Source organism: Anolis sagrei, chromosome 8 (assembly GCF_037176765.1).
Source record: "Anolis sagrei isolate rAnoSag1 chromosome 8, rAnoSag1.mat, whole genome shotgun sequence".
NCBI lineage: Eukaryota > Metazoa > Chordata > Lepidosauria > Squamata > Dactyloidae > Anolis > Anolis sagrei.
The window spans coordinates 16,797,827-16,809,885 of NC_090028.1; the positions used below are offsets into that span (position 1 = coordinate 16,797,827).

Sequence of the window (12,059 nt, forward strand, 5' to 3'; positions counted from 1 at the left end):
TTCACTCGAGTTTAAGACACTTTCAAAGGAAAATCCATGCAAACTATTCCTAACTAGAATTGTGTCTATCTAGCTAACAGCAATAGTGTCATCAGCTGCTCCCACCCCCATATCATATGCAGAAAATAAATGCCAATGTATTATACTTTTTTTGATTCCTTACAAGGTAAGAAATGTATCTTCATGATCAAGATGGTTTCAGAGTATGGTTTCAAATAAGGTGTTGGCCTACGAAGCCCTAAACGGTTCCGGCCCAAAATACCTGTCTGACCGCATCTCGGCCTATGAGCCCACGAGGACTTTGAGATCGTCCGGGGAGGCCCTTCTCTCGATCCCGCCTGCCTCACAGGCACGCCTGGTGGGGACGAGGGATAGGGCCTTCTCGGTGGTGGCCCCCCGGCTGTGGAACACCCTCCCTGTAGACATCAGACAGGCGCCCTCCCTTATGACATTCCGCAAGAGAGTAAAGATGTGGTTGTTTGAGAAGGCGTTTGACTAAGTGCTACAACAATTGGCAATGATGATTGGAACGGAATATGGATAACGAGATTGGATTGTGATTCTATGATGAGACGTTGCGAATGATTTAGTGTAATTGTATTATTGATAGTGATGTTGTTATTGTTGTTTGTGATATTGCCTTTATTGTAAACTGTTTTTTATATGTTGTACACCACTGTGAGTCGCCCTAGGGCTGAGAACGGCGGTCTACAAGTGCAGTAAATAAATAAATAAATAATAAATACATCTTGATATTACATCAATAAAAAAGAAAACAAGAATGGGATCAGGCAACAAAGTACTCTCTTATGACTAGAGCTTTCTGACTATTTTACATACACAGGCATGGACAACTGCAAAGACCCAATTTGCGTAAATTGAAAGATGTCCAAAACCATAATCAAATGTTTCATTAGCATTATGCCAACATATACAACTTTTCCAGGAATCACTTTTTTCTATTGTATAGCATTCCAGCTTGTCCACATAGTATTACATATTTCTTTTAATTTCTTTATTTTAATAATTCTTTCCCTTCTCTTTTCTTTTTTTCGCTTTTTCTCCCTTCCTTTTCGTTTCTTGAGAACCATACATAAACATCCACATGATATTCACATCTCAGGAGTTCCACCATAACATATATACCATGGAAAAGAAAGTCACACCAAAAGAGCAACAAAGGATTCTTCATCATTTCTTTCTTCAGAAGGAAGTCAAACTATTTGATGAAAATCAGGATTTTGTATTAGTCAGTCTTGGAACCTCCATGTTGAAATAGCCTTTCCTTCTAGAAACCTTTTGAAGGCTTCCCAGTCTTTCCTAAATTCTGAAGGGTCTTTTGACTGGAGATATCCCGTCAGAATGTCCATCTCTGCCACTTCTGCTACTTTCACGATCCATTCCTCCATTTCCGGTGTTTCCTCTAATTTCCAGGCTCGTGCATAAACGATTCTTGCAGCAGTTACCATCAAGGTGAAGAGTTTGTCATGTGACTTCAGCAGTGATCTGTCTGTTATTCCCAGTAGAAATGTTTCTGGGTGCATAGGTATTTTTAGCTTTAATATTTTTTCAATAATTTTATGGATCTTAATCCAAAAGCTTTTTGCCTTCTTGCAAGACCACCACATATGGAAAAAAACGATCCTGTTGCTTGTTTACATTTCCAGCAAGTGTTTTTTAAATTGTGGCTGCATTTTGGCTAATTTAGCAGGTGTCATATAGGACTTATAAAACATTTTATAGAAATTTTCCAGAATAGAATAGCTTCTGAAAATTTTAATTTTTACACTCCAGAGATAATCCCATTTATCCAAGCTGATTGAATGTCCAATGTTTTTGGCCCATTTTACCATGCATTCATGGTTAACCTTAACTTACTGTCCACCTAAGCAGTTCAACAACAGCTGTGAGTAGAGAAATTAGGCACTGCTTTAAAGTGGGGAGGTATTTTACAATAAAAAATGTCGGTGATCAAAGAACAAGGAGGAAATACTATGATCAAAAGATTTCGGCATCATAATGGATGAAGCAACAGCACCCCCTGTGGCCAGAATTGAGCATAGCCTCCAGGCGACTAAGTTAAAAAGCTACATTGGTTTCAAGCTGATCAATACCTGTATATTTGTATTTTATTTCAAGAGGACTAGATATATGTTGTATGTTTAATGTTGTGTTTGCAGTGTCTGTTTTTGATAAGGCTAACTGGCTAATCAATAAAATTGTTGATTCGTCAAAATAACTCTATCTGTCTGTCTGTCTTGTATGTCTAAAAACAGCATTGAATGTTTGTGTTATGAGGCGTATTTTTTAAGTAAGGTCCGTTTTGTTGTAGACACTAGTAGTTCGCGCGCATACCGCAACGAATGTGTGCGTCGTGTACCGGCATGCCTCGGGAACAACTGTGCTCAGTTTCCGCTCTGAAGCTAACCTGTACGGTTCTGTTCTGTGCTTTAAAAATGTTTAAGACTATCAACTCACCCTCCGCATGTGAGGTTCGCTCAGTGATACGGTTTTTGCCAGCAAGGAACCTGCCTGCTGCAGAAATTCATTGACAGATTTGTGAAGTGTACGGTGATAATGTTATGAGTTAAAGCAAAGTGCGTAAGTGGGTTCGGCAATTCAAAGATGGCCGTGACAACGTCCATGATGAGGACCACTCCAGTCGCCCTTCTTTGATTACAGACGATTTGGTGGCTTCAGTTGAAGCGAGGATTCGTGAAGAGGGTATTTTAAAATTGGTTCAGAGGTATGAAAAGTGTTTGAACAAACTTGGCAACTATGTCGAAAAATAGAGTGAAGTATGTACTTTCTAAAAATAAATTTACTTTTTGGAAATAAACTTTCGTTGTGTACTTATGTTGAAACGGACCTTATTTAAAAAATACCCCTCGTATATGTGTGAATTGTGTCCCTTTTAGTGTAAGAAGGGCGGAATATAAATACTGTAAATAAATAAATACATTCATCAACAAGGAAAGTGGGTACCATAAGAATCACTTACTTTGTGTAAACTTGGGAGGATTGTCATTAACATCAGTCAGAGTAATTGTCACGGTGGTTGTTCCAGACAGTCCACCCATGTGCCCACCCATATCTTTTGCTTGGATGACAACCGTGTATTCCTCCTTGGCTTCCCGGTCCATGTTTGAAAGAGCAGTTTTAATAATAGCTGGAAGACAAAAGAGAGAAAAGATGCTTAACAGAGAGGAAGGTTAGATCTAGAGCAGGGTCCTCAAACTTTTTAAGCTTAGGGCTGGTACATGGTCCCTCAGACCGTTGGGGTGGTGGAAATATAGTTTGAGAAAAATATGAATGAATTTGCATGCTGCACATATCTGATCTCAAGTGCAAAAAAAAATGAAATAACAATACAATATTTTAATGAAGAATGATCTTAACCAACATAAATTTACCAGTATTTCAATGGGAAATGTGGTCCTGCTTTTGATTGATGCGATAGTCAAGTGAATTAAGATTATTGTTGTTGAATGCCTCAAGTCACTTAAGACTTTGGGTAGCTCTGAGTCCAAAGTTTAGGGTGGGCCCCAGATAAATGAACTTGGAGGGCTGCATCCAGCCATGGGTCTTAGTTTAGCAGCCCTTGATCTAGGGGCTAAGTAGGTTTCTTTGAGGAAAAAGTTGCAGAAAAAAACTCCATAATAATAATAATAATAATAATAATAATAATAATAATAATAATGTATTGTCGAAGGCTTTCATGGCTGGAATCACTAGGTTCTTGTAGGTTTTTTCGGGCTATAGGGCCATGTTCTAGAGGCATTTCTCCTGACGTTTCGCCTGCATCTATGGCAAGCATCCTCAGAGGTAGTGAGGTCTGTTGGAAATAGGAAAATTGGTTTATATATCTGTGGAATGACTGGGGTGGGGCAAAGAGCTCTCTGCTGAAGCTAGGTGTGAATGTTTCAGCTGACCACCTTCATTAGCATTTGAAGGCTTGGCTGAGCCTGGGAAAATGTTCTGTTGAGAGGTGTTAAGATGTGCCTGGTTGTTTCCTCTCTGCTGTTTAGCTGTACCAAGCCTTCAAATGCTAATGAAGGTGGTTAGCTGAAACATTCACACCTAGCTTCAGCAGAGAGCTCTTTGCCCCACCCCAGCCATTCCACAGATATATAAACCCATTTTCCTATTTCCAACAGACCTCACTACTCTGAGGATGCTTGCCATAGATGCAGGCGAAACGTCAGGAGAAATGCCTCTAGAACATGGCCCTATAGCCCGAAAAAATCTACAAGAACCTAATAATAATAATAATAATAATAATAATAATAATAAAAGAACTTTATTTGTACCCCGCTACCATCTCCCCAAGGGACTCAATGTGGCTTACATGAGGCCGAGTCCACAATACATCAGGCAAAACAACAACAGTAATACAAAAAATAAAATAAAACTCATAAACAAAAAAAAAATAGGCAGTAAACATCAACAATAACAAAATTACCATTAAAAAATCTATGGCTGGGCCACATGTAATAATTAAAATTTTGAAAATAATGCTGAGCAAGACCAGAAGAAATATAACTAGGATAGAATTTCGGAAAAGAATGGGGCATACAGACAGTCCTAGATCACTAATAAAGTGCAATTAGAGACATATTGCTGGGAGTTTCCTTATTCTGGGAAGGCACACTGGAACAACCATGTTTTCTCCTAAAGATTGCCAAAGTTGAGGCATGCCTGATGTCCTTGGGGAGTGAGTTCCAGAGTCAGGGGGCCACCACCGAGAAGGCCCTCTTCCTTGTCCCCACCAATCATGCCTGCGATGGAGGTGGGAGCGCGAGCAGGGCCTCTCCAGATGATCGAAGAGATCATGTGGGTTCGTACACAGAAATGCGGTCATGCAGGTAGGCGGGTCCCAAACCATTCAGGGCTTTGTAGATAAGAATCTGCACCTTGAATTGGGACCTGAAAATGAATGGTAGCTAATGGAGCTCCTTAAACAGGAGGGTTGACCGCTCCCTGTAAGGAGCTCCAGTTAACCACCTGGCCGCCGCCCGTTGGACCAATTGAAATTTCTGGGCCGTTTTGAAGGGCAGCCCCACATAGAGTGCATTACAGTAGTCCAATCGCGGGAACAACCATGTTTTCTCCTAAAGATTGCCAAAGTTAGGACATGCCTGATGTCCTTGGGGAGTGAGTTCCAGAGTCGGGGGGCCACCACCGAGAAGGCCCTCTCCCTTGTCCCCACCAATCGTGCCTGTGATGGAGGTGGGAGCGCGAGCAGGGCCTCTCCAGATGATCGAAGAGATCATGTGGGTTCGTACACAGAAACACGGTCATGCAGGTAGGCAGGTCCCAAACCATTCAGGGCTTTGTAGGTAAGAATCTGCACCTTGAATTGGAACCGGAAAATGAACAGTAGCCAATGGAGCTCCTTAAACAGGAGGTTTGACCGCTCCATGTAAGGAGCCCCAGTTAACAACCTGGCCGCCGCCCGTTGGAGCAGCTGAAATTTCCGGGCAGTTTTCAAGGGCAGCCCCACGTAGAGTGCATTACAGTAGTCCAATCTGGAATCCCACGAAACAGTTGTTACAAGTTTTGTCCCTTAATAGGGAACTAAAATGTATTATTTTCATTACTTTAAAAATAATTATAAAATTTCTGGTTATGGGAAAGCACCAGTGCTGTGTCAGGGGACCAGTTGCCTCTGGCCACCATTGCTGCCATCTAAAGTGGGCAGTTATTCTTTTATGTTCTGTCATGAGGAACTGGGCTTTTCGTCTTTCACAACTTTTCTAAAAGGTGGAGGTTGTTGTTTGTTTGTTTTTTTTCCTTTTTCTTTTGGAACAGAGTGAAGATACAATATTTATACTAACATGTGGATAAAGGTAAAGGTAGTCCCCTGACATTAAGTCCAGTCATGTCTGACTCTGGGGTGTGGTGCTCATCTCCATTTCTAAGCCGAAGAGCCAGCATTGTCCGTAGACACCTCCAAGGTCATGTGGCTGGCATGACTGCATGGAGCGCCGTTACCTTCCCGCCGGAGTGGTACCTATTGATCTACTCACATTTGCATGTTTTCGAACTGCTAGGTTGGTAGAAGCTAGGGCTGTCAACGGAAGCTCACGCCGCTCCCTGGAATAGAACCTGTGACCTTTCGATCAACAAGCTCAGCAGCTCAGTGCTTTAACCCACTGCGCCACCGGGGGATAAGCCTACCCAATTTTTAAATATACCAAAACTTCTAGACATTAGAATCATAGAATCATAGAATCATAGAATCAAAGAGTTGGAAGAGACCTCATGGGCCATACAGTCCAACCCCATTCTGCCAAGAAGCAGGAATATTGCATTCAAATTACCCCTGACAAATGGCCATCCAGCGTCTGCTTAAAAGCTTCCAAAGAAGGAGCCCCCACCACACTCCGGGGCAGAGAGTTCCACTGCTGAACGGCTCTCACAGTCAGGAAGTTCTTCCTCATGTTCAGATGGAATCTCCTCTCTTGTAGTTTGAAGCCATTGTTCCGCGTCCTAGTCTCCAAGGAAGCAGAAAACAAGCTTGCTCCCTCCTCCCTGTGGCTTCCTCTCACATATTTATACATGGCTATCATATCTCCTCTCAGCCTTCTCTTCTTCAGGCTAAACATGCCCAGTTCCCTAAGCCGCTCCTCATAGGGCTTGTTCTCCAGACCCTTGATCATTTTAGACGCCCTCCTCTGGACACATTCCAGCTTGTCAATATCTCTCTTGAATTGTGGTGCCCAGAATTGGACACAATATTCCAGATGTGGTCTAACCAAAGCAGAATAGAGGGGTAGCATTACTTCCTTTGATCTAGACACTATGCTCCTCTTGATGCAGGCCAAAATCCCATTGGCTTTTTTGCCACCACATCACATTGTTGGCTCATGTTTAACTTGTTGTCCACGAGGACTCCAAGATCTTTTTCACACGTACTGCTCTCGAGCCAGGCATCCCCCATTCTGTATCTTTGCATTTCGTTTTTCCTGCCAAAGTGGAGTATCTTGCATTTGTCACTGTTGAACTTCATTTTGTTAGTTTTGGCCCATCTCTCTAATCTGTCAATATCGTTTTGAATCCTGCTCCTGTCCTCTGGAGTATTGGCTATCCCTCCCAATTTGGTGTCGTCTGCAAACTTGATGATCCTGCCTTCTAACCCTTCATCTAAGTCATTAATAAAGATGTTGAACAGGATCGGGCCCAGGACGGAACCCTGCGGCACTCCGCTCGTCACTTCTTTCCAGGATGAAGAGGAAGCATTAGTGAGCACCCTCTGGGTTCGTTCGCTTAACCAATAACATATCCACCTCACCGTAGTTTTGCCTAGCCCACATTGGACTAGTGTCCTTGCCAGAAGGTCATGGGGGACCTTGTCGAAGGTCTTACTGAAATCCAGGTACGCTACATCCATGGCATTTCCTGCATCTACCCAGCTTGCAACTCTATCGAAAAAAGAGATCAGATTAGTCTGATCTCTTTTTTCGATGGAGCAGCTGAAATTTCCGGGCAGTTTTCAAGGGCAGCCCCACAGTAGTCCAATCTGGAATCCCACGAAACAGTTATTACAAGTTTTGTCCCTTAATAAGGAACTAAAATATATTATTTTCATTACTTTAAAAATAATTATAAAATTTCTGGTTATGGGAAAGCACCAGTACTGTGTCAGGGGACCAGTTGCCTCTGGCCACCATTGCTGCCATCTAAAGTGGGCAGTTATTCTTTTATGTTCTGTCATGATAAACTGGGCTTTTCGCCTTTCACAACTTTTCTAAAAGATGGAGGTTATTGTTTGTCGTCCCCCCCCCCCTTTTCCTTTGGAACAGAGTGAAGATACAATATTTATACTAACATGTCGATAAGCCTACCCAATTTTTAGATATACCAAAACTTCTAGACATTAGTATTTACAGTAAGCTTGTCTAAGTTTCTATTTATCTACAAATCCATTTGCTCCTTCCACTGTATAAGGACTCTACAAGAATGCTAACGCTAGGTAGAAAACTGTCCATGTCTGTCCCTGTCCACTTCATAGTGAACATTGCCCGTAGCCATCTCCAACCAAAATTGACTCCTCCAGTTCGTATGCAGAGGAGAGAGAGAGAGATTCGTAGCCATCAAGACACAAAATGTTAAGCATGTTGTTCTTATTTTTGTTGTGTTGTGAAGCCAATCACTACCCATTAGTTGCTAGGTGATCAACCTGTCCTGTTCACAGTAATCAAGGCATAGCCAAACTCATAATAACACAATCATCACTTCTCTATAAGAAATTCTCTCTCGCCAAATCCCATGTTTGAATCATTTCTTAAATGAAATCATTTGTCTGTGAACAGAGAGCCAGGAGTTCATGTTACGGAATCGTCTTAGCGATAAGTGAAGCGTTAAGAGTGTCAAGGGAAATTCAATCCACCAGTGTGCAGTGGGCTTTTAAAATCACAGTGCTTGGGGGTTTCTCTCTCTAGCGGAGGGATGGAGAGGGAGAGCCACTTCTATCCAGGAGCTTATCCTTTCGGAGCTTTCAGCCGCAGGACTCTGCTTACGTGGGAGCATTTGCAATTCTACACTAATAGCTTGATATTCATTTTTAAGAGTAATAATTAGGCAGCACAGTATAATAAAAAGGTTCACAGCTGAAATCGTGCACCCCTGTGATCATTCAATTTTAGTAACTCATTTCTTTCCACATGCTGAAGAAGAGAATTTTTGACTATACAAAGATTAAAAAGCTTGCAATCCAGAATGTGGAAGTTAGCTGCAAACAAGGCCTTTTTTAGAAGGGGCAAGAAATGAAATTCAGATTCATTGGGTTCAGACCCAAGCTCCCCAATAGAGACACTATCATCTTTTCCTCTCCAAATAATAATAATAATAATAATAATAATAATAATAATAATAATAATATAAAAGAAGGCTCTCCATTAGGCCTGGGTAACAACGGAAAAAAAAAGTTTCTAAACTCGTTTCGTTTTTAGGGGTCCATCGCATTTCGTTTTTTAAAAGAATTCCGAAATTTTCCTTTTAAAAATTTCGAAATTTACGAAATATCGTATAATTACGAATCGATTCGTTAATGGCAGACGCGATTGCACAATATGCTAAAAAAAACCTCCAAATGGGACAGGGGGAACTTCTGAAGCTTCCCTCTCCCTCTGTTGTTGACTGTTGGTGTGATAAAACAAACAACAACTATAAAACTTGCACCAGACATGCGAAAATAATTACGAAATAATTACGAAATAATTTCGAAATAATAACGAAATAATTACAAAATAAATTGAAAAAATTGTTTCGAATCTAATTTACTCCTCACACTATTCCTGCATGGCTCAATATTGGATCGTAAGCTAATTTAAATACGAATTAATAACGAATTACGAAATTAACGAACGAAACCGCCCAAGCCTACTCTCCATGGACAGTTCCTTGGAAAAATTGAGAGCCAAATTGACAAAGAAAAAACATGGCTGTGGCTCACAAATGGAACTCTGAAAAGGAGATGGGGGGCCTGATTCTGGCAGCCCAAGAACAAGCCATTTGAACCAATGCCATCAAAGCAAGAATTGAAAAGTTGACAACAGATCCCAAATGTAGACTCTGCAAGGAAGCAGATGAAACAATAGATCACATCCTCAGCTGCTGCAAGAAGATCACACAGACAGACTACAAGCAAAGGCATAACACCGTTGCTCAGATGATTCATTGGAACTTGCGCCACAAATACCATTTGCCTGCAACAAAGAAGTGGTGGGATCACAAGCTGGAAAAAGTTACAGAGAATGAACACGCCAAACTCCTCTGGGACTTTTGAATTCAGACAGACAGAGTTCTGGAGCACAACACTTCTGACCTCACAATTGTGTTAAAAAAATATATGGATCGTTGATGTTGCAATCCCAGGTGACAGCAGGATTGCAAAGAAACAATTGGAAAAGTTGACACAATATGAGGATTTAAAAATCGAACTGCAAAGACAAGCCAGTCATGGCGGCCCCAGTGGTGATCAGCACACTGGGAGCAGTGCCTAAAGACCATGGCTTGCACTTAAACACAATTGCCGCTAACAAAATTACCATCTGCCAGCTGCAGAAAGCCACCTTACTGGCATCTGCTCACATTATTTGCCAATACATCACACAGTCCTAAACACTTGGGAAGTATTCGACGTGAAATCCAATTCAACAGCCAGCAGCGTGTCTGCTGTGGACTCATCTTGATGTGTTTCTAATTATTATTATTATTATTATTATTAATAATAATAATAATACCCCACCACCATCTCCTGAATGGCGACTCGGGGATGCCAAGCCCAACAGCACATTACAATAAAATAAAAACCAAAGCACAAAACAACAATGCAATAAAATATATGAAACATGAGAATACAGTAAACAATATAAAAATACAATGAGAAAAAAATCATTTATTTACTTATTTATTTGTTTGTTTGTTTGTTTATTTAAACTTATATGCCGCCACTCCCCTGGGGCTCAGAGCGGCTTACTAGAATAGCTAAAATCTAACAAAATTTAAAAGCAGTTTAAAACAATTTAAAAACAACAATATGAAACATTAAAAGCCTGTCGAAACAGGTATGTCTTACATGCCCTGCAGAAAGCTGGTAAGCCTCGCAAGGCACGGACTTCAGGTGGCAGAGTATTCCAGAATGATGGTGCCACTGCTGTGAAGGCTCTGCGTCTGGTTGCTGTTAGACGCAAGGTCTTGACACTGGGGACTTCCAATAGATCTTGGTCCTCAGAACGGAGGGATCTCTGGGGTTGGTAGGGGGTGAGGCGGTCCCTCAGATACATCGGCCCCAGACCATGCAAGGCCTTAAAGGTGAGTACCATCACTTTGAAAGTGATCCGGTGCTCAATTGGTAACCAATGCAGCTGTAGTAAGATTGGTGTTATGTGGCATCTCATCGGAATTCCCGCAAGAAGCCGAGCAGCTGCATTTTGTACCAACTTGAGCTTCCGGATCACTGACAGAGGAAGGCCAATGTAGAGGGCGTTACAGTAGTCCAGTCTTGAGATGACCATGGCCTGGATCACCGTAGCTAGGTTGTCCCTGGACAGATAGTGGGCCAGCAGTCTAGCCTGCCGCAGATGAAAAAAGGTGGTTCTGTTAACAGCGGAGACCTGGGCCTCCATCGTCAGCAGAGGGTCCAAAAGGACTCCCAGACTCTTTACCAATGATGACGGGCGTAGCGCCTCGCCATCAAGGGTAGGCAGCTGGATGTCCCCACAGCCCAGTCAACCCAGCCATAGGATCTCTGTCTTTGCTGGATTCACCCTCAACCTGCTGGCACGCAACCATCCAGTAACAGCCTCGAGGCACTGATGGAAACAATCTGGTACAGAGTCCGGTCGGCCTTCCATCTTCAGCACCAGCTGAGTGTCATCGGCATACTGGTAACACTCAAGCCCAAAACCTCGAACCAGCTGAGCAAGTGGTCGCATATAGATGTTAAATAACATCTACGATCACAGTGACAATGAGTGGGCCAGATGTACAAGATAAAATAAAATGTCTTCATCTTGGATTAAACTCCTAAATTCTGGGTAGAGGAGTGAACTAAACCATTGTCTGTCTCATATTTATTTACTTCTTTTGAATGTAAAGATGCAACATTTCTTCTCCTGGACTATAGAAAATATTGTGTTGTCTGATGGTCTTTGGTGACCCCTCTGACATCCCCTCACAACCCCCTCAGGGGTCCCGACCCCCAGGTTGAGAAACACTGCTCTAAACTATTTGCATGGGTGAGAAAAGTTTCATACAGTGTCATGATTTTATTCAACTTTCCCTCTGTTTTCCTGTTCTTTTTATCTAGACTTTCTTCATTAATTTCTATTTTGTGTGTGTTTTATCATGACCAGAAATAATTGGTGTAATCAAAACCATTAATCTTGAACAAAACATGAAGCTCATCACGATGAACAGGCAAGCTTCATGCAACACTATTTGAAATGATAACCGCTGTCACATTTCGGAACAGCTCCAATTCATTTCTAATTGGAGCATTTGCATTTTCCTGACTACTCAAACCCATGATAAGTGCTGTCAACATAGAGTGA

General features: G+C 41.8%; 1 protein-coding gene across 1 annotated transcript in view; it reads right to left on the bottom strand.

Annotated features, from left to right (window-relative positions):
• Positions 1–12,059, bottom strand: part of CDH8 (cadherin 8) — a 603,855-nt gene that overhangs the window by 206,649 nt on the left and 385,147 nt on the right. Inside the window, exon 5 of the mRNA XM_060787956.2 lies at positions 3,002–3,169. Within this exon, the coding sequence (XP_060643939.2) occupies positions 3,002–3,169 (168 nt within the window). The remainder of the gene's footprint in view (positions 1–3,001; positions 3,170–12,059) is intronic.